This window comes from Lissotriton vulgaris, chromosome 6 (assembly GCF_964263255.1).
Source record: "Lissotriton vulgaris chromosome 6, aLisVul1.2, whole genome shotgun sequence".
Taxonomy (NCBI): Eukaryota; Metazoa; Chordata; class Amphibia; order Caudata; family Salamandridae; genus Lissotriton; species Lissotriton vulgaris.
This window is the reverse complement of record NC_141694.1, coordinates 1,280,331,490-1,280,355,278: the sequence shown is the minus strand read 5'-3', so window position 1 is coordinate 1,280,355,278 and position 23,789 is coordinate 1,280,331,490. Positions and strand designations below refer to the sequence as shown.

General features: G+C 45.3%; 1 protein-coding gene across 2 annotated transcripts in view; it reads right to left on the bottom strand.

The window, feature by feature from the left end:
- The window catches only part of MAP7 (microtubule associated protein 7), an 810,320-nt gene that overhangs the window by 181,463 nt on the left and 605,068 nt on the right, over positions 1-23,789 (bottom strand). For both annotated transcript variants that reach the window (XM_086927406.1, XM_086927405.1), the window contains 2 exons: positions 17,662-17,786; positions 10,742-10,872 (listed from right to left, as the gene is read on the bottom strand). In XM_086927406.1, coding sequence (XP_086783532.1) covers positions 10,742-10,872; positions 17,662-17,786 — 256 coding nt within the window. The remainder of the gene's footprint in view (positions 1-10,741; positions 10,873-17,661; positions 17,787-23,789) is intronic.

Sequence of the window (23,789 nt, the reverse complement as noted above, 5' to 3'; positions counted from 1 at the left end):
GCATAAACTACAATGGGGAGTACAGAGTGGAATTTGTAGAAGTAGTTAGTGTGTATAAAAGCGGAGCTAAAAGGGAAGTGGTTGAAAAGATGTTGCAGGTAGAGAATCGAACAGGAGGTTGAGGATGAGTAAGTGGCGAAGAGTTTGAGGGATAGAGACAGAAGTTGTAGTAGAAACTATCGGAGTAAGTTGTTGTAGTTTAGTCGTGATAAGTGGTTAATCGTGTAGTCACAGTAGGCAAGTGTGAATGGAGCTTCTTATGCAGTAATTCCGGTTTGATTTTCTAGTCTAGTTGGAAAAGGACACATTCTGTTGCAACTGGAGATATAATTAGTGGGCAAGAATGGTCATGTACATATATCGCCAGTGTGTGAAGCAACCTGCAAATAGTTTGTAAATGCCAATAAAACGACAAATATGCTTTTGTGGACTGCATTTTGCATGGTCACCACCCTTGCAATGCCCACTTTTATATCTCTCCTATTTCATTGGCATGCATAAATGTCTGCAATGTTAGATTTCATTAGTATGGATCTGGGAATATATGGCTGTAGTTTACATATTTAACACTGAAGTTCAACCTACCTGTGTGAAGAATATAGTGGATAATGCCTTTTATTTGGTGCCTATGTGGAGAGTTTGATGGTGAAGTCTTAGTTTAGGGGACAAGTCATTTGACTGGCAATTGGGGGTGCTTATTTAATGCCTTGGACTGGCAGGTGGACAGGTAGGGAGAGCTTAGCATGTACGGTTCAAACCACAAGCTAGAAAGATTGCTTCTTCTAATATTTAGGAAATGAGGAGTCCAAAGGAGAGTGGGTAAAATGAGTAAGGTTTTATGGAACACCATATAGCACTGTCCGGAACATGCAGATATCTGGCATGATATCTCGTACCAGGAAGGGTGGAGGGTGAGAAGATTAACAAAAGCCAACCTCAGACGACGGAGGAATAGCAGGCACTTAATAAGCATATCTGTCATGTGGCCCCAGGTCATGCCCGACAACTTCAGATAGTGTATAAGGAAACAAGGGAGACCCTACTCACACAGAACCAGGGTACTTACAAATTAGACAAAAAACAGAGGTTCCTGTGGACACTCAATGATTGATAATACAATATATATCAATCAAGCATTCAAAGTATTTATAAAGCACACTAATCACCTGTGAGGGTCTCAAGGCGCTGGGGGGTAGAGTGCTGCTACTGCTCGAACAGCCAGGTCTTGAGGAGCTTCCTGAATGTAAGTAGGTCCTGGGTCTGCCGCAGGTGGGTGGGGAGGGTGTTCCAGGTCTTTGCGGCGGGGTAGAAGAACGATCTGCCGCCAGAGGTCGTTCGGATGTGGGGAACGGTTGCGAGTGCGAGGTCGGCTAAGTGGAGTTGACGGTTCGGGGTGTAGAATGCCGGTCCGGTGTTGTGGAGTGCCTTGTGTGCGTGGGTGAGGGGCTTGAAGGTTATCCTTTTGATGACAGGGAGCCAGTGCAGGTTTCTTAGGTGAGGTGTGATGTGGCTGTGGCTAGGAATGTCGAGGATCAGGCATGCAGAGGCGTTCTGTATGCGTTGTCGTCGTTTCAGGAGTTTGGCTGGAGCTCCTGCATAGAGGGTGTTTCCGTAGTCCAGTCTGCTGTTGACGAGGGCTTGGGTAACCGTTCTTCTTGTTTTGGTGGGGATCCATCTGTAGATCTTGCAGAGCATGCGGAGGGTGTTGAAACAGGAGGAAGAGACGGCGTTGACTTGCTTGGTCATGGAGAGTGTGGAGTTGAGGGTGAATCCCAGGTTGCCTGCATGGTCGGTGGGTGTCGGTGCTGCTCCCAGAGAGGTCGGCCACCAGGAGTCGTCCCAGGCTGAGGGGGTGGAGCCGAGGATGAGGACCTCCGTCTTGTCAGAGTTCAGCTTCAGACGGCTGCTCTTCATCCATTCGGCGACGGCCTCCATCCTTCGTGGAGGTTGGTTTTGCCGGTGACGGGGTCCTTAGTGAGGGAGAGGATCAGCTGGGTGTCGTCGGCGTAGGAGATGATGTTGAGGTTGTGCAGTTGGGCTACGAGGGCCAGGTGTGCCATGTAGACGTTGAACAGTGTCGGGCTGAGGGAGGATCCTTGGGGTATGCCACAGATTATCTCGGAGGCTTTGGATCGGAAAATTGGCAGGCGGGAGGCAGACACTTTGGGTTCTGTCAGAGAGGAATGAGGTGGTCCATTCCAGAGCCTTGTTTCGGATCTCTACGTTGTGGAGGCGGTGCGTAGGGTGCAGTGGCAAAATGTGTCGAAGGTGGCTGAAAGGTCCAGGAAGATGAGAGCCACTGTCTCTCCGTTGTCCAGCAGGGCCCTGATGTCATCGATGGCAACGATGAGGGCGGTTTCGGTACTGTGGTTGCTGAGGAACTCGGACTGGGATGGGTCCAGGATGTTGTTCTCCTCGAGGTGGTGGGTCAGTTGTCCGTTGACAATCTTCTTGATGACCTTTGCCGGGAACGGGAGCAGGGAGATGGGCCTGAAGTACTTGAGATATCTCGGATCCACCTTGGGTTTCTTGAGTAGAGCGTTGATCTTGGCGTGTTTCCAGCTCTCTGGGAAGGTTGCGGTCTTGAAGGAGGTGTATCAGCGCAATCGCAGTAAAAGGGAGGTACATAGATGTCACAAAAAGAAAACATGTAACACAGAACATGTATAGAAACGAATATGCTACTTACCAGTATGCATCTGTTCTTGGCATGTAGGGCTGCTGACATTCATATCTGTGCATAGATCGCCACCTAGTGTTGGGTCCGGATGATTGCACATTGTTGTCCTGGAAGAGTCTTCGAAGTATCACGAGATAGGTGGCTCCTCCCCTCGACTACAGTGCGCATGGGCATCGACTCCATCCTCAGATTGTTTTTAGCCATTGTGGCCAAGATGGAGTGAAACTCAGTGAATGATGACGATGCTAGAAGTATATGTGAATTCTGCAGCTGCTACAGGCGCCGAGGAGGAGGGCGGGCGATATGAATGTCAGCAGCCCTACATGCCAAGAACAGATGCATACTGGTAAGTAGCATATTCGGTTCGAGGCATGTGGGCTGCTGAATTCATATCTGTGCATAGAATACATAGCAGTCCCTCCATTAGCGGCGGCCGCCCGTGCCAGTTGCAGCAGTTTGGAAAAGTGTTTTGAGAACAGCCTGCCCTACAGCTGCCTGCTGTTTGGAGTGCACATCAACACAGTAATGTTTAGTAAATGTGTGTGTGGTAGACCATGTTGCTGCTCTACATATGTCCTCTAAGGGAATGTTTCCAAGGAAGGCCATAGAGGCCCCCAACTTCCTGGTGGAGTGGGCTCTTGGCGGAATGGTAAGAGTGCGTTTTGCTTTTGCATAGCAGATCTGGATACATTTAACAATACACCTAGCAATACCAGTCTTGGAAATAGGGTTACCTTTGTGGTGTGGCGCAAAGGCGACAAAGAGTTGTTTAGTCTTTCTAAAATCCTTGGTCCTATCAATGTAATACAATAGGGCCCGCTTAACGTCAAGGGTGTGGAGCATCCGCTCCGCCATTGACTCAGGATTTTGAAAGAAAACAGGTAATTCGATTGTTTGGTTGATGTGGAACTGAGACACAACCTTGGGCAGGAACTTCGGGTTAGTGCGGAGCACCACCCTGTTGGAATGAATTTGGATATATGGCTCTTGGATTGTGAGGGCTTGCAATTCACTGACCCTCCGTAGCGATGTGATTGCTACGAGGAAAGCCACTTTCCACGTCAAGAACTGAATTTCGCAGGAATGCAGTGGTTCAAAGGGAGGACCCATCAGTCTGGTAAGAACCACATTGAGGTTCCACTCAGGAGCTGGTGGAGTCCGTGGTGGAATGACTCGTTTGACGCCTTCCAAAAAGGCTTTGATGGCAGGCACCTTGAATAGCGAAAGGTGTTGTCTATTTTGGAGATACGCAGCCATTGCAGACAGATGAATGCGAATGTAAGTATAGGCCAGATTAGACTTGTACAGATGGAACAGGTAACAGATGATGTCTTGAATAGAAGCATCAAGCGGGTTAATGTTGTGGTTTGCACAATAAATGGCAAACCGCTTCCATTTTGCCGCGTAGCAGGCTCTAGTAGTAGGCTTCCTTGCCTCCCGAATGATATCCATGCAATTGGAAGGTAAGTTTAGGTAGCCAAACTCTAGGACTTCAGGAGCCAGATCACCAGGTTGAGCTGCTGCGGATCTGGGTGCTGAATGTCGCCATGGCTCTGCGTCAGAAGGCTGGGGATGAGACGTAGCCTCTGATGTGGTACCACGGATAATTCCAGAAACGTGGTGTACCATGGCTGACGAGCCCATGTTGGAGCAACCAGGATGAGAGCCATCGAGTGTTGCCCGAGTTTGCGTGCCACCAGCGGTATCAGTGGTGCTGGGGGAAAAGCGTACGCAAATTTGCCTGACCAGTTCATCCATATCGCATTGCCCTGCGACAGTGGGTGTGGGAATCTGGTGGCGAAGCTTTGGCATTTTGCGTTCTCCTGAGTGGCGAACAGGTCGATCTCTGGATGACCCCACCTCTGGAAGTACGGCTGGAGTACTGATGGATGTATCTCCCACTCGTGCATTTGGTGGCTGTGCCTGCTGAGCAGGTCCGCCATCTGATTGTCTTTGCCTGGGAGATGCTCCGCCATGAGGAAGATGTTCCTCTGAATGGCCCACTTCCATATGCTCTGCGCCAGATGAGACAGCTGCGGAGAGTGTGTGCCTCCCTGCTTCTGAATGTAGTACATTGCCGTCATGTTGTCCGTCCGGATCAACACGACCTTGTTGCATAGATGTACTTTTAAGGCCTTTAGTGCCATGAAGATTGCCATCATTTCCAGAACATTGATGTGCATCTTTCCCTGCTGCTGCGTCCATAGTCCCTGCACAGTGTATTGGAGTACATGCGCTCCCCATCCCTGGAGAGAAGCGTCCGTTGTCAGGATAATCTGTGGCACAGGCTCCTGAAACGGTCGGCCCTTGCAAAGGTTTCGTGGATTCCACCAATGCAGAGAGTTGTACGCCCGACCGCTCACCAACACTAGGTCTTTCAACTGGTTGTGAGCCTGAGTCCACTGACGTGCTAAGCACTCCTGAAGCGGACGCATATATAGTCTCGCGTTCGGGACAATGGAGATGCAGGAGGCCATGATGCCTATCAACTGCATGAACACTCTTGCTGGAAGCGAGTGTTGAGGTCTGAATCTTTGGATCAGCGACTGAATGTTGTCGACTCTCACTGAATTGGGCTGTGCTGTGGCCGCCAGAGTATTTATAGTCGCACCCAGATACTGCCGTATGTGGGCGGGCTGGAGATGGGACTTTGGATAATTCAGTGAGAAACCCAGGTCGTGCAGGAGGTGAATGGTGTGTGACACGTGGTCGGCACACTGCTGGGCCGACTTTGCCTGAATGAGCCAGTCGTCCAGGTAGGGGTAGACGTGAATGTTTTGACGTCTGAGATGTGCCGCCACCGTCGCCAGGCACTTTGTGAAAACCCTGGGTGCCATGGTGACCCCAAAAGGCAAAACCTTGAACTGGTAGTGCTGGTCTTGTATGGTGAACCTGAGGTATTTTCTGTGTGAAGGATGTAGTGGAATGTGGAAGTAGGCATCCTTCAGGTCCAGAGTTGCCAGGAAGTCCCCCTGTTGAAGCAGTGGGAGAACCTGTTGCAGTGTGAGCATGTGGAAATGCTCCGATAGGATGTAAAAGTTGAGGGGCCTGAGATCCAGGATGGGTCTGAGGGATCCGTCCTTCTTTGGAATAAGAAAGTACAGGGAGTAAACTCCCGTACCTCTTTCTTGCAAGGGCACGAGCTCTATTGCCCCTTTTTGCAGCATGACTGCGACTTCCTGCTGCAATAAGTGCAAGTGCTCGCCGGACATAGGACGGTGCTTTAGGGGTGGAGTGGAGTGGATGTGAGCTCCAGACAATAACCGTATTGGACAAGTGACCTGACCCACCTGTCTGTGGTGATGGACTTCCACCCGGGCAGGAACTGCTGGAGTCTCCCCCCGACCGGTGTTGCGTGGTCGGGGGGCAGCGACAAGGAGTCACTGTTTGTTGGCGGTGGAGGACCTGGAGCTGTTGTTGCCACGTCCTCTGCCCTTGGTGTTGTTGCCACGGTAACCACCTCGACCCTTGTTGGAATAAGAAGTTTGGGTGTTGCTCTTGTAGAACTGCGCTGACTGCAAGAGTTGACCCCTTGAGGTGCCCCTAGCATTGGAGCGACGAAAGGACCCACTCCGAAACTGCTGGGATTGCAAGGCACCCATTGATTTTGCGGTGTCGGTGTCTTTCTTCATTTTTTCAAGGGTGGTATCAACCTCAGGCCCAAAGAAGTGATCTGGGTTGACCGTTTGGTTCAAGATGGTAGTTTGAATGTCCGGCTTGAACCCAGATATCCTTAGCCATGCATGTCTACGAAGCATAACGCTAGTGTTAATAGCGCGTGCGGCGGTGTCAACCACGTCTAGGGCGCACTTTATGGAAGCATTGGAGCTAAGCTTCCCCTCCTGTATCAACATTTCTGCTGCTTCCTTATACTGATCTGGCAAATGCTGTAGAAGGGTTTCTAGAGTATCATAGTGTGCCCTGTCATAATGTGCCAGTAGTGCCTGCGTGTTGGATATACGCCACATGTTGGCTGCCTGCGCTGCCACCTTCTTCCCTGAAACCTCAAAGACTTTTGATTCCTTGTCTGGGGAGGAGCATCACCCGTAGTCTGTGAGTTGGCTCTTTTGCGGGCATTGGAGACAACCAGGGAATCCAGAGGCAACTGTCCCTTGATATAAGTTGGATCAGTGTGCGCCGCCCTGTAATGTTTGTCGATTCTTGGGTTGATGACCCTCGCCCGGGTGGGCTCTTTGAACACCCCAGCTGCGTGCTTCAAAACACCTTTAAGCATTGGCAGAGTCTTTACAGTTTTTTCAGAGACCGAAAAGGTGTTGAAAAGGAAGTCGACGTCCACTGGGTCAGCATGGAGCTGGACGCTGTGATTGGCTGCTGCCCTTTCAATGAGGGCATTGAAGGCCGCAGAGTCCTCAGTGGGGGAAGTTTTGGCTGAGAAAAGCTGAGGCTCCTGTCCAGAATGCGGGTCCCCAGGATCGCCACCAGCAGTCCATGGTTCAGTCACATCCTCAGGGTCAGTGTAGACGGGATAGCTGTACTCATCCTCGTCGTTGCCTTCACCTGCCTCGACATTGGAATGAGTGGGCGAGAGTTCGTGAGCCTGTGGCGAAATGGGCTCAATCAAGGCAGGAGCACCAGCAGAGTCCATCTTCCTTTTGAGTGGAATCTTGTAAGACTCCAAAAGTGGTTCAGGGGTGATTTTCCTCTTTAGGAGGGAAAGTCTGCCCGTGTTGGCGTCGATAAAATGTTCCTGACGCTCCTCATCCGCAAGCGGTGGCTGCCGTGGGCCGGGGACCACTAAAGACTGCTTCGGCGTCGAAGACACCTTCTCCGGCACCGCGCCCTTTGGTTTAGGCGCGAAAGCCTTCTGCGCCGATTTTGGCGGCAAGGTGAAAAGTATCGGCGTTGGCGCCTTTGCCGGTTTATCTTGAGGCTTGGGCGGCACCAGGTCCTTTGGCTCGACTGCTGCGGTCCCTTCCCTGATTCGTTGCTGGGACTCCGTAACCTTCTTAGTGAACGAGGCGGATGGACGCGCCGGTTCAACAGAGTCTTTAGCGGCAGGCTTTGGAGCGGAGACCGAGGATGCACCCTTCGGGGTTGACGCACCTGGCGAGGCGGAGAGGGACTTTGGGTCGTCCTGCCTCTTCTTCGGTTCGAGAGTGGACCTTTTGGGGTCGACCGTTTTCTTGCCTTCGAGTCGAACCTTGCCGGCGTCGACCGTCTTCGGCGCCGATGCGGCTGCGTCGGACCCCTTAACCTTAGGCTTCGAAGCAGTAGCCTTGGGGTCGGCCATTTTGACATGGCTCTTCGGCTCGACGGCCATCTTTGATTTCTTCGGCGCCGGGGCCTCCAAAGTCTTCGACGCGACCAGTGCGACTTGCACTTTCGTTTTCGTTTTCACTGGCGCCGAGACCGTCGGTTTCACTTTCGGTTTTGGAGGCACCGGGAGTGATTTTGTATAAATGTCCGTGGCCGGGCCGGAAGGCGGAGCCGTGGAACGTACATCAAGGTCTCGGGTAAGGCCCGAAGGCGATCCCTCGACCTGGGCCTCATGAGTTTGGACGGCCCCGGAGTCAGTCTGAGGGAGCCCCTCGTCCGAGCTATCCTCTACGGTGGCAAGGGCCCCGTCGTCGTCCCCTACCTCCTCGACGACTTCATCGAAATCCTCGTCCTCAGCGTCGTATTCGTCCTCGACCTCCGGCGCGGGGTTAGATTCCGTGATCTCTTGGATATCGTCTTCCTCGACATCCCCGCCATCGAAGATGTCTGTAGGTGGTGGGGCTGAATGCTGGGCCTCCAGGTGCGCAGCTCGACGGAGCTTGAGAGTTTTTTTGGACCGGAACCTGGAACAGGCCATACACTTGGCCTCGTCGTGGTCCGGTGACAAGCACTTGTTACACACCGGGTGTACGTCGATATGTGGGTACTTCGAGGCACACACCGGGCATCGTTTGAATGGACTACGGTCCATGATGAATGAAGAGTATGGAGCGTCGAGTAGGCCCCTCCGCGCCGAAAGCACGCGGAAGAGCAACGTCGGTTCGGAGCCGAGAAGATACGAACCTGAACGAAAGACAATACCGACGCGAGTCCTAAAGACCTTTTGGCCTTAAGCAAAGTGAAGTTAATAACTATCGATTCCGACAGGAGGGAACCGAACACATCCGAACCCAATGGCGGAAAAAAAACAATCTGAGGATGGAGTCGATGCCCATGCGCACTGTAGTCCAGAGGAGGAGCCACCTATCTTGTGATACTTCGAAGACTCTTCCAGGACAACAATGTGCAATCATCCGGACCCAACACTAGGCGGCGATCTATGCACAGATATGAATTCAGCAGCCCACATGCCTCGAACCAAGGTATTTTTATATCATAAATTTACATTTGTCGCAAAATTTCCAGTACAAAGTGTCCCAAGTGAAACCTACACGTATGGAGTGTGACTTTTAGTGACATAAAAATAAGGTTTCAATATTTTTACAGAAACGACTATTCAGTAAATACACAATCAATGTTGGTAGCCTCCCAGTGTAATCTTAGGGGCTGAGAATTTGGTCGCTTCAAATATCAATCATTGAGTGTCCACAGGAACCTCTGTTTTTTGTCTAAAATGACAACTTCAGATAGGCCTGGATTTCTAGCTAGCAGCACATTTTACTGTGAAAGCATCACACATCTTACGGGCCACTTAACAGTCATGTAAAAGTGTCCTTCAGTGTGGCCTTGGAAAATCTTGTGGACAAGACACTGCTGCAAATTATAATCTTTGTTTACCTTGAACATCTTACAGAAAGACCTGAGGAGGACATTACATCCTAAGCTATATACACCCCAAACAACATTATTCAGGCCCCATTGTAGCCTGGATAGTGTCATGTTCTAGTTCCCATAGTAAATGTCATTGCAGTAGTATAACGTGGATATTTAGAGGGAGTTGCTAACAGGGGAAAATCTTCAGAAAAAAATCAAAGATGAAACAAATGCATGGCAAGTGGGATAAAGGAGAGGTAATGGCTGCGCAGAACAGCCACATTGCCTATGCTCCCTACGCCGAACACAAAAGTGGACTCTGAGCCAGGTGAAGGGAAAGAGAAGGGCCCATATGAGTAAGCAAGCAAGCAGTCTAGAAAGGGCAAGTATGCCACCGCAAGATAACACTGTGGCCAGTTTTGAAAGCAGAAATTGGGATATATTAAACTGTTACTGTTAACACATTAAAAAAGATGGTCGAACAGGATCGAGCGAACCGCTTTATTTTCGTTGCTTCTCGTTCCAAGAGATAGTTTAATGCAAAAACTTGTGATAAGGAGGCCTTTGATGGTAGAACCCTGAGTTTTCCATTATCACATTTTATTTCCAGCAACTTCCATGTCTCCACATATCGCTACCAATTGGGGATAAGCAGAGTCACCTCCTTTTCCCCACTCACCCAGGTAGATAACAGAAGTGGGAGGTTTGAAGCAACAGAGAAATGGAGAGGATAAGACATGCAAGATGACTGCAATCTTCACTCGGCGCAAATATTTTAATATTACTTACTAGAATCGGTCTGTTAATCTTAACGACTATCTAAATAGACAGGAGAAGAAATAGACTGCTTTTCTTTCCACTCTCCCTTCTATCAGTAGAGACATCAAGCTTATGCAACTGCCATTCCTTTTGTAAAGGGTTGTTTGGCTCCAAGGTTAACAGTACTTGATGAAACTTGTGAACTAATTTGTCCCGTGACTCGTCACCATAAGTACAAGTACAAAAATTAAAAAGGTGCTGCAAAACTCCATTAGCAAGTGCTTTGAATGCTGAGATCTTCAACCATCTTTATTGTTCTGTTTTTTTATGAATAGTTCACCACTACATTCAGTATATATGGCAGTGACGTTTCCACCGACTAAAACTATAAAATATACAGTACTAAAAGACGGTTGCAATTCTGTGCTAACCAATACTTCTTGTATGTTTAAGTTTCCATGGCCTGAATCTATTTGACATTACACCATTCAAAACGAAGATACGAATAAACACAGGTGTGCTAGGCTACATTTGCCTTTACCATATGAGTAAGCGCCATGCAACTACATTCAGCCGTTCAACTCTACTTACCAGTCGGGTGATGGAGCTGGTGATTTAGCTTTGGGGAGGGAAGGTGACTGAGACCTTTTAATGTTGTACGATGGATTTAGCAGTGCAGCTGCCATTTCATTGTGCCTGTCCTTATCTTTTTTGTCACTCCTCTGGGGAACAAAATAATATAATTACAAACATGTTAGACAAGTGTAAAATTATATTCTCTCAGTAACGCCGAAAGACAGGCATCTGTTTTGGGAATAAAAGATCAGGTGCCCTTGTGTATGTCCAATAATGAATGGTAACATTTATTTCATTTTCTATTAAAACTCCTGGACGATTCAATAAGCCACTTAAGGAGGTGATGGAGATGCCTCTGACGTTCACCCCTGGAGAACACACATCTGAAAAGTCAGTGTTATGACCCCATGGGCCCGGCGTTAGTACAAGTTTGCATTTAGACTCTCAGTGCCTAGCAAGGGGTGGCTCACAACTCTATAGCAACCGTGGTAGTGGCGGATACAATGTTCAGGCTACAATGGCTTGGATGTGACTTGCAAGCAGATGGGGCTAGGAGCTCTCTGGCTTTGGATACAAAAGCTGTATTTAAAGTATAAATGCCTGCGACTACTTCAAGGAAGAAGATCGAGTGCTTGGGAGAGTTACACATTCGCCACGCATGCGAACGGGAATTATCGTGCTATTATGAATGTTATTCCCACCAGGGGCAGGTGGCAGGAAGGCCTGCAGGTCCAAGATTCTCTCCGGATTTACCGCCAGGAGGAATGCGCCTGAAACCCACAACCAGCATATTCAATACCAATAATATACAGACATGCAACGCAATGATGTATTCCCAAAGAGATGTATGACGAGTACCAAAGAGTGTACACTTAGCTCATGATTTACACACTGTACTGTTCAATGGCTCCAAATCTGGAAACTCAACAGAAAAGTCAAACGCGTTTGAAAAAGGATCTCTACCAGCTAAAGACTTATCCAAAATAAATGACAATGGATGCAAAACATTCCTGTATGTAAAGTGTTGGAACACAACAGAAAACACATCAAGACCAAGTACACTAATAATCACAAATGTTTAAGGTGGGAAGTAGGTCAAAGTATACAACAGACACAAAACCCTAATGATGAAAGGCGACCCTTGTAGGTCTCGCCTACAAACAGCTTTAAGCTGACTGTTGCCAAAAGACTTATTGTGCATAATACCAATATTCACAGTGAACTTTGGGTCCACCTATGCTGATCATAGTTTCGCTTTCTCATTATTCTCAGTTGATTGCTTCTTAATCAATGACTTTTGTTCCTCTTCCAGTGTTTTGTCACCCCCAGAGAATAGCTTCTTTACCATATTTCTCACTTGTATACTTCCACCTTTTGAATTTAGGAAACCACATTTTTTTAGCGCACCATGGGAGTGTGTGTATTTTCTTGCTCTATAGTCATTTCCTCCGTATGCTGCTTCTCTTCCCAACCACATACAGTGTTGCTCCCCAATCAGTTGCTTTCCCCTCATCCACCCGGCTCATTTTTATTTAAGAATCCCTTTCCCACTGTTACTTCCCCAGACTTCCCTGTTATTTGTTAACCTTTAATACTTCCTAGCTGATTTCCCACTACTGGACTACTCCTTTGTTGTTTCCCTGCCTCTTCCCTTTTAAAAAAAAAATCTAAGTTATTAGGTGGGCCATGAGGACCACCTGTAATTTACGACCAGACTACTCCTTTGAGAAAATTCACTGTCATTTTGCTGATGCTTTCCAGCATCAGCAATAAACTTTTTTCTTTTTCCAAAGCTGAAGAGCAAAGGTAAAAATCACTGTAAAGCCTTTACGTTGTAAATTGTAATGTAAATTGATACTTGTATAGCGCACTACTCACCCGCAAGGGTCTCAAGGCGCTTGTACGAATACCGCTGTGGAACCCATCCTGGCTTTCCCTGTGAGGCGTCCACTCCTGGGCACCCCCAAGGTGGAGGCCAGGCTTCCTTAGCGTTGTGGGGGCCGTTGTGGAGATTAAGCAAGCTATTGCCCAGAGTTGCAGAGTGGGACTCCATGATTGGAATAGGCACCGAGGCGAGAATTATCATGTCCGTGGAATTTTGAGCCCAAGACCCGCCGAGGCGGGGAATTGAACCCTGGTCCCGGGCTAGACTTCTGCATCAGGGTCTGCTGCTCTAACCATTGAGCCACACTTCTCCATTGGCAAAGCTAAAAGAAGTGACCCTTGTACTTTGCCAGTGCTTGTCTTAAGGCAGGACTTTAAAAACATTTCCTTTTTCTCTCATCTCATTATGTTGAAATGCTACTAATGTAAAATGTGTTTTAACCCAATCATTATTGTTTTTTGACAAGCATCTTCACACCACAGCTCACACTGGCTTGAGTGTCCTGATCCAACAACCACAGAAACAAGCAAGAAATTAAAAAACCGTTGCCATAGAACATGCATATATGAAAATCACAAAAGGTAAGAGGCAATCACCGTCTATTTTACTTTCAAAGAACAGCCAATTCTCCAACTTCAACATGTGAAAAGAGCATACAAAGACAATGTTAGAGGTAGTAAGTTTAAGAAAAAGGACATTGGGTCGTGCCTATAGTGCAAAATATGAACACAACACTAAGTACATTGCTTAAGTTACTGCGCCTAATAAGAGCAATGCATTCTTTATGGACCACTTGCCCTAATTAAAGGAACAAGAGGTATAGGAGGCTCAATAGGATGAGTTGTCAGATACACATGGGGAGGCTTGAACTTTGAGAAACCAGAAAAAAGAAGGGAAAAAAACTGTCACAGATCATTGGTGTCCCATCATTACACTTTGCGTGTCCAGTGTCATCATCTGGGCTACCAAATAACTATATTTCACCATACCTCCAACCAAGAGGAGGATAGAAAAAGAATATAGTTATACCCTCTTGGTAGAGTTTTTACAAGAGAGTAGCAAGAAAGGGTAAATTTCCCTTGAAAGTTTAGTGCAGTGTAGAAAAGAAAAAAGTGATTTAAAAAGGATACGCATGACACTGGACACGCAAAGTGTAATGATGGGACACCAATGATCCGTGACAGAGGTTTTTTTTCCTCCTCTTTTCTGGTTTTTCTTCCTCTTTTTTCTTTTTGCATCTCTAATCAATCAAAAGACCTTTTCTTATTGATCTTCAGTGCTACAGTTCTGAGTACCTGGGATCTGGTTTGCTCATATATTGATGAACATTCCTTTGTGGATAGACTTTAAGACTTTTTTTGTATATTGATTAATTGTACCAGGGGATTGAGTCCGCGAGTCTTTAAATAAGTTTTCCCTCCAGGCCCTCCTTCTGTGTTTTGAGGCTTGAACTTTGACAGGGGTTGAGGTGCTACCAACCAGAGGCCAGCACTGCGGTGTCAGAATTAGACATTATTTATTATTTAGTAGTTTTACGAAGCACGCCTGCACCCTAAAGGTTACGGTTCCTCGCAGAGTACTTATTTGAACACTGAACACAAGTAAGTACTACACTGGAAAGACATGGGAAACACTGCTTCAACACCCTCCGCGTCCTCTGCAAGATCTTCAAATGGATCCCCCTGAATCAAGGAAGACAACCACCCACGCACTAAGCACCAGCAGACTGGACCACAGAAACACACTCTATGACGGCATCAACGAGTCCCTACTCCGCAAACTCCAGACAATACAGAACACTGCCTCTAGACTTGTCCTCGGCATCCCCCGGCACGAACACATCAGCCAGTACCTACGAAGACTCCACTGCTCCCCATGGAGAAAAGAATCAACTTCAAGATCCTCACTCATGCCTACAAATTGCCTCCACAACAACAGACCCAAATACCTCAACAACAGAATCAACTTCCACATACCCAAAAGAAATGTCCGATCCTCCAACCTCGCACTGGCCAAAACCCCGGGCATCCACAGAACCAGAGCAGGCAGAAGGTCTTTCTCTCACATCGCAGCCAAGACCTGGAACGAGCTACCAGCAGACATCAGACGCACCCCCTCCCTGAACACCTTCAGGAAAACCCTCAAAACCTGGCTATTCGACTAACAGATCTGCGGACCTTCGCTCCCCTCAGCACCTTGAGACCCTCTTGGGTGAGTAGCGCACTTACAATTCCATTGATTGATTGATTGATTGACTGCATAGCAATGGCAGCAGAAGGACCTGCCCAAGTGATCGTCTATGGTAAAATAACAAATCAGGAATCAGTGATTAGTTCAGCTAGAGATTAACAAGGTTAGTTTTTAGATGTTTTCTGACCATAAGCAGTGAGAGTAGGCATAGGGCCTGATGCACAAAACATATTTGCCATCATAACCTATGAATCGCAAAAACATAGGCTTTGCTCCTCTAATATGTGAATCACATAGGCTCACTGCAGTGTTAAACTGTGATGAAAAAATATTCACAAAACTCCTGGTGACAGGATTGCAACATGTATGGCTGTAGCTAGTGTTGCAGTATCAAGCAGAATTTATACAGAACAGGACTACATATGACAATGTCAACCAGCTATGACCTAATGGAGGTAGTAGTAGAGCTAAACTGAACACCTATGGCCATTATACAGAATTGGTATACCTACTCAAGAAAAAATAGAACCTTGGCTCATGTACCAAAGATACAGAGAAGTAACTTTTGTCTGCCCCAAAGCCAGGATCATGAATAATGGAGCGCTAACAATCCCTGTTCAGGTACCATGGGACACAAGGCAGGGTAGTCCATCTTCACTGATGCCAATCACCTTATCACTAATACTTCTGGTACAACAAAAATGAACTATAGTGCCTAGCATCCTTGGACTAGTCACTCAATCAGGTACCATAAATTAAGTTTGCAGCAAATATTTAAACCAGAAACCTCACTCCAGTCATTATCTCCCTTGAGGGGTTCTCCAAAATCTCTGGTTTCTAATCTAACTACTCAAAGTACAGAGGGATGTGATTGAACCCTAATGGCCTCGCCTACTCTGTTTTGTGCAAAGCTCAAGGCCTAGAATGGTATGATGGTCAAATCCGATATCTTTGAGACTTCCAAACCACAGCAAAGAGGTCTATTTATGCAACTTCTCTGGGATGTTAGATACCCTATTTAAAGATCCTTATAAGTGGAGGGGGAGTGAAAGCTCCTGATTTGGATGAATAGCCTGGGTAAAGATTAACTTCATTTCCAGATTCCTATATGTAAGCACAGTTTCTTCGTATGTTGTTTCCTGAAACAGTTTTAAAGCCATTAGGTTCAAGTCACAGTCTTTCTCATTGAACAATAAAAAACACATTTGGTAAGATCAGCCATTTAAAAAGTAATGGGTGATAGAGACCTTGTTTTTTTAAATATCGAAATTACTGCGGAGTGGCACAATTAAAACCAGCCCTAGGGTGACCTACCATTGGTATGAATGAACCTTGGGTGAAAGTGGAACAGGAATAATTCTTAATCCTTCTAGGATACTCACTTTGGTTACCCCACAAGAGCAGATGAACAATGAACACCTTCTTGCGACCAGTACTGTTAGACCATTGTATTTGGTGACCGGCAGATGGGGTGTCACATCCTTCCCCATGTAATGTATGTAATGTAATGTAATGGTACTTGTATAGCGCACAAATCACCATGAGGCATCTCGGCGCTTGTACGAATACCGCTGAGGAACCCTTCCTGGCCTTTCCCTGTGAAGTGCCCACTCCTGGGCACCCCCAAGGTGAAGCCAGCCATCCTAGCGTTGTTGGGGCCGTTGTGGAGATTAAGCAAGCTATTGCCCAGAGTTGTAGAGTGGGACCCATGATTAGAATAGGCACCGAGGCGAGAATTATCAGGTCCGAGGAAATTGAGCACAAGAACCACCGAGGCGGGAATTGAACCCTGGCCCCGGGCCAGACCTCTGCTTCAGGGTCTGCCGCTCTAACCATTGAGCCACACTTCTCCACCCATGACATTCTAAGACCCAAACCTTTTTATCTACCTAGCACGACAGATAGTTGCTCCTCCTTTTTGGAAGCAAGGACATTCCCTGGCGCAAAAGGATCGATAAGATAATGGCAGAATATACAAATCTGATTTATGCATCATTATGTAACTTGGTGACAAGTGAAGGATATCACTTTTAGTTGTTACATTAGGCCATTTCCTCTGAGATAAGAGAAAAAGCCTGCAGAGATTTGACTCTGATGGAGAGGACGGATGATTGCCAAGTGTGAGTGTGTAACACAAGCTCCCGAAACTTTCACGGACTGGTCGGCAGAAATAAGTTCTTAATACATTTTGGAAAAAATAAATTGAGTTTGGGTGTAGTTATTTTTAGCAAAGTTAGGGGTTGTTTTTTTAGCTGATGGAATGGTAGATCTAGATGAATTGTTGAAGTGACATTGGTTATATATTTGTAAGTATTTGATACTACTATTTTTTTCTTGAATTCGTTTTGTACTAATGATTCATTTGCTAATTTTTGGAGTAGAAAATAAAATCAGTAGAGGAACTGAAACATATAACATATGCTGCATGTCCTTCTGAAACTTCTATTTGCATTTAAGTTCACAATATGTGTATATGTCGATGACAGTTCAACTTCCTATGCTTCCATTTTCTCTTTCTAGTTCAAACTTGATTTTTTATTTCTCTTCTGACGTAGGCTGAAATCACCAAAACGTTGACAAAGGGTTCACATTTAGTTCTAGGCTCACTGCTGCCAAAATATAAACACAATTTTACAGCGATCAATTATGCTGCGTGACCTGAACAATCACCAAATGTGTTTAATGAGAATTTAACATTACAACAATAATTGTAGGAAAAATGTATTCTTGCACTGTGTAAAAACAAAGATTATGATGTTGTAATGGTGATGATGCACTTAGCAGATGTTGTTAATCAACCCTACTCTTGTACTAATAATAGTTTTCACAGTCAATTTTCATGCTTACCAACGTTGCTTACCATTGGTGAGTGCGTAGTCCTCCGACGTCCTACTGTATCTGGAGCCATTATAAAAAGCTTAGGTCTCTCGCCGCCTCTACTGCTTGTGATCTTGTAGGGCAGTGGACTGATGGGGCTGCAAGATGCTGAACGAGGACAAATGGGCATAACTATGGTATTTACAATGATCAATGTAGGAGAAGAGGACAGTGAAATGACAACAGCCGGCAGCAATGAAATGATAAAAGAAGGAAAAAAGAAAGGAGAAGTTAATTCCCAAAGAGAACAGCTTGGCCCAGAACCATCACTTTCACATCTTGGTCGAAACAGAGGTTTATAGACAAGATGTTTGTTTAAAATTCTACTTTCATTTTTAATCTTTCAATTTCCTTAAACTGAGATGTGAATCTATAGTTCACAATAATGGAAATGAGTCCAACCGGTTTAAATTTTATCCGAGCAATGGCTTTGGTAAAGCATTAAGAATCACACGTATGAACAGAACGGATTTGAACATCAAAGCGCTATCCGTAATTGTTTAAATTACAAAAGAAGCATATAGCCATAAAGAGAAAGAATAAAAAGAAAAAAGTATCAAGGAGAGGAAAAAAATCTGGAGAGGGAGCAAAGCTCACAGAACATCACGAGATTCATCACAACATTAGTTAAGTACACACAGTTACACTTTATACATACCACACTCTTTGAAGTAAAGTTAAGTGAAAAGATGCAACCTAGATAATATACTTTACTGAACTTGACGACAGTTCACTTTGTAGTTTAACAAGAGAGCAACTTGGGATACTAGAACAGCTTTTGGGTTGTGTACAGAGCTTAATTTAAGCCAGCAGTTACAGGTGGGGCCCACTGCCACTAATTTTTTGGGGCCAGCACTTATTTTTCGGTTCAGAGGAAAATACAAACGGGGGAAATGGGGAAGAGAGAGACGGAAAAACAGCGACAAAGGAACACAGCAGGGATGATACAATCTGTAAGAATGTGTTAAAGGGACAGCGACTGCCTGGTGGTGGATGATAGAGGTACGAGGCAGAATCATAACTAAACAACTTTGGTATTTGGCACCTCCGACATTCTGAAACCCCAGCCCTGGGATTCTAAGAAAAACGTTGGGTCCTGACATTTGTTCTATAGCAAGTTATGTAATTTTAGAGTAGTCTCTTTCGCCACAGCCCACTGAATAATTAGCTAGGCAAAACCTGAGCATTCTAAATTTCATCAAAGTCCAACTCTCTAGATACCTTGCTTGCAACATCTTCAAGAACTTCAGACTTCTACAGGCACAATGTCCTTTTTTAACAGAGCAAATCCTGTATTCTTGACCTCATAAACACTTTTCTTGTATTTTTATTGCTAACAGTATAGAGCAGTGGTACACTTCATATTTAAAAAAAAAACATTTCCCTGCATCAAAATAACATGTACTATACAAAATAAATAATAGACAAGGTATCTTACGCTCCAATTTTGTAATCTAGGGGTTCAGGAAATATTTGCAAACTACTCTGCTTTCCGGTTGAAGTTTGTTTTATCACCAGAACTCTTCGAAGGAAATACAGGACTAGATACAATTTTTCCAATATATCGCTCACGTATAAATTAGCCACATGGTATGAATCCTTTTACGGCCACCAGATCAGAGCACTGTCCTTTTCTGGTGTACCCTACACAATACCAGGCACCTCCAGAGTTACTTTTTAAGTGGGACAACACTATAAAAGTTCACAGCAGCAGCATGCCTCCTTCTGGCTTTACAACACATTACAAACTATTTTTAAGTCGTGCCTTGAAGCAGCGCACATGCGCTGCTCTAGGAAATCAGCCTCTTGGAATCACTTCAGGTTTTGTAGAAGCTTGTGCATCTGGTGCTTATACGCTATTGGCCTATGTGTCTGGCTTCAGCACACAATTGTCCAAAGGCGTGTGGATGTCCTAACTTCTCGGGTATTGGTTACTCACAGCAGCTTGGGCGCAGGGGCCATCTGCTTTGTGTCAGGTTTCCTTGCCTCTTTAATTAGAAGGCACGTGTAATTTCTGGAAGGGCTCACGCATTCCATGGCTGAGTAACTCCTTCTCGCCACGGGAAAGCCTTCGTCCAGACAGCCGCTCACCTTTCAGTGCCAGACTTGCTTACACTTTTACCTATCTACACTGAGTCTACTTAATGTACATTGTCTTATCATGATTATACCATCTTTGATTCCGACAGACAAGTCAGTTGCCTTCGGTGCTTTTGTGTTTCCTAAATGAGTAATTGTTTGTAGTACATGTATCTAAGAAGCAGTCAACTTATTAACATGTTTATGGCCGCATCAGACGCAGGAGATGGTTGTAATTAGAATAGCATTACAGGATTGCAGACCCTGAGAGTGCTGCGTGTTTTTGGAGAGCAAGCCGCATAAAGGAAATGGATTGTTAGAAAGTTCTTCCGCAGCACGCTGGCAGGCGGTGCATAGTGTTCATTCACGCAATGGGCTGATCACTCTTATGAGAATGTTTTCCAAGTGCTGTCAAACGTGTGGAATTTGGACGGAAGTGCATCGGGTCATGATGATTTCCATTGAACTTTGCCCTTCCTTCTCTTTTTCTAAGGCACACGCTGTCTGTGACTCAAATTACTAGGAAAAATACTGATGTAGACATCAGGTTCCAATGAGAAGACCACACTTTCATGTCACTACACACCCTAGTCAACCAGGTCCCAATATAACATTAAAGCTTCAGAGCAAAGTTTATATGTGTACTCTGATCATACATTACATCATTCCATGGATTACGACACCGCTGCCCGAGAGGCCGTGCCCACTGTTGCTTGGTAACGAGTGAGCATAGCAGAGGTGCATGTGCGGTACTCATGAATAGCGCGTGGCCCCTCTGCAATATATTGAAGGGAGAGGAAGGTACGCAGATGCAGTGATTAGCAATCATGTTTTTTTTTTGGGGTGTTCGTGTTTAAAGGTGGCAGCTTGCGAGATCATCAGTATATTACTTTTCATGTATGCGCTAAGGTCCTAAAGGTGAGATCTATTGGCGATTCCAATGCTTGTTATATGTGTTTTTTGTCCTTTTTCTTCATTTTCGGTGTTTTTACAGGTAATTCCTCTTAGAAAACAGCGGCAAGTATTAGACTTGTCCCTAAAACATCCTGCAGTGTTACACATGTAAGCTGCATGCCAACTATGCACTCACATCTTTGGTGGAAGTGCCTTCTTCGCATCCACCCTGATGAAAGCCCAGGACCATCACTAGGCCAATAGAAAGGGCTGAAACATGTTGCTGTCTAGTTTAGGGTCACAGGACCATTACATACTCTTACCCTACTTTAGTATTTTTTTAACCTTCCCTCCCACTCCACTAATAAAGGATACTTTAGGATCTTTAAATGTTACGCCCCCATACACAAAATCTTCATAAGTGCTCCCTGAAAGATGGTTGAGCCCACCTTTAGGAGTTAGGGTGAGCCCGATGATTATGCATGTCACTATTAGAGTGAGTGAGGCTATATTAGGAAAAGTGTCTCTTCCCCTTTTCACCCATAACAGGGTGTGACAAAAGACTGGCGTAAAACTCTTAATTCAGTGTCATCTTAAAAAAGAACACCCCCTCTCCTCTATATCGCCTTGTTTTTCTCTAGAAAGAACCACTCTGGTTCCAGAAGGGATATTTAATTGTTTTTGGGGATAATTTATAGGGAGGACGTATCTCTTTCTATATCTTTGGTGAGGACCTCTCTGCCCTTTTAGGGCCCTCCCAAGGTCCCTATCCTTGTGAAACAGAGGATAAATTAGCCATAAACCATATGGACTACTTTTCCAATTGCAAGTTATGGATACAATGACTTAAGGTCGGCGACAATATGCATTTTACTAACCAAAGTCAATCTGAACTGCCATACAACTGATTTAGTCAAGAGAAAGAAGTGAGAGCGGTGGAAATCATGCTCGGAATCATTTGCTTACAAACGTTCAGAACATTTTCATCTTCTAATGGCATCAAAAAGACTCGTTGTAAAAATAACATAATAGGTGGCACGATGGCTTAGAACATGATGGCCAGAGGCTACAAGTAAAAGAGAAAAAGAAGCACAAAAAGGTGTTTTCTCAAATAACTTAGTCGTGAAAAACAAACTCCTCAAATACACAACATTTGTTGTGTAGAACATTGAATCGCGCTAGGCCACTGAATACTTATGTATGACAAGGAGAGAGGTAGGGAGAGTACTCTGACACTCTTGTTCCCCGGTCAATAATCAATAAACAAAAGAAGAGTGTCTACAAAAAAAGGCTAAGCCGTTTTAGGGAGCACAGTAACAGCCACACTGGGATGTTAAAGAAGGCCCTCACTCACCACCTAGTGATGACATGCTTCATCATCGGGCCCCACCAAAGAGACCGAGTGTCTCTTTGGTGTGCTGCAACGCCAGGATTACTAAACCAATAGTTTCCTGGCGCGAGATACAGAACTTTAACAAAATTGCAGTTCCAACAAAATGCCAGAAACCTCAGCCACCTTCCTTCTTTATAGCAAACTGCCAACATAACACAATACAAAAATGTTTATAGATTTCACTATAATTTTTTGCAAAAGTCCAAATAAAAACTTCAGTAAATCGAACAAACTTAGATCCATTTCTCTGAATTTTCTTCCATCGGACTCTATTATCGCGCACCAGCTACAAGACAAAACCAACAACCATTAACTGGGTTGGGTACAAGGGAGGAATAATATTAGCCGCCGTGCCTTTAATAAAGTCTAGACTTTCTGACCATCAAAGCTGGGAAATATCTACTTTTTATGGCAAGACCGGAGGCTAATATTATTGCAAGTTTAAAGCCTCTCTAATAAACAAGAAGCTACGTTCATTTCAGGATAAATACAATTTTCGAAATGATATCATTAGAACAATCTGCACACCTCAAAATGTCTAGCAAACCCTCGTCCCACCCCCACCCCCACCCCCTGGGATAACAGGTTTTGAAGCGGAGGCACTCCTCACAGAATGTGCACCAAACAAGCTTCGGTCAACACCTGCATTCTTCATTATCTCTTTCCCCCAATAAGCAAGAGTAGGGGCTGAAACAGCCTTAGGTAGTTGTCTAAATTATATTAACAACTGTTTCTGCAAAAGGGCTTGAAGTCCAGAAGTCCTCCTATCATACTCTTTCATACAACGCACCACACAATATCTCATGTTCATCAAAATATGGATAGACAATCGTTTCAGAAATAGACTTTGTCCATTTGCTCAAGTAAAAACAAACCCCTTCTGAATTAAAAATCCTTCCACAAACATCTAATGATCTAACATCTAAAACTCTTCTAAATGAAAGTAAACTTAACAAAACAGTCAACTTTTGAATCAAAATCTTCAAATCTAAAACAGCTCTGTTTCCTAAATCCTCACAATAGATGAGAACCTTGACACACCCCAAACAGAAGCTAGAAACTGGAGGTTTAGACACTCTCACACTCCTCATTAAATGCCTCACCAGAGCATCCTGTCCCACAGATACACCATTTACCAATGCGTGACCAGCAGCAATTGCAGGCCTATGCACATTAATAGTCCTATAAGCCAAACCTAAACTGAATAAACAGGTTAAATAATTAACCACTTCAACTATACCCACTGAAACAGGATCAAACCCTTCTTTCCACATACCAGCAAAGCCATTTCTCCATGCCAATCTATACATCGTCTTGGTACCCAGTGCCCAGGACTCCCTAATAAGAATATAAGCCTCCTACGAAAGTCCAGGCACCTCCCAGATATGCCTGAAATTCTCCATGCCACCAGTCTCAGCTGTTCTAATAACATCATCTCGTGCAATTCTCCCATATTATTGGGAAACCTCAAGACATCTCCAGGAGAATCGGGTACCAAACCTGGGATTTCTCCATATGCGCACTATCAAAGTTACCCATGTAATCATTTTGAATGGAGGGAATGCATAGGGGCTGAGTCCCCTTCAACCCTGCCTAAAAGCATCTATTCCTGCCGATCCTGGATCTGGATGCCAGCTGGAAAATTTCTCCAACTGATCCACCTGACAAGGACCGCATACCTCCATCAACCTTATGAAAACTATTCTGTGCAGTCTCCAATCGCTGGAATCCCTGGATTTCCTGTA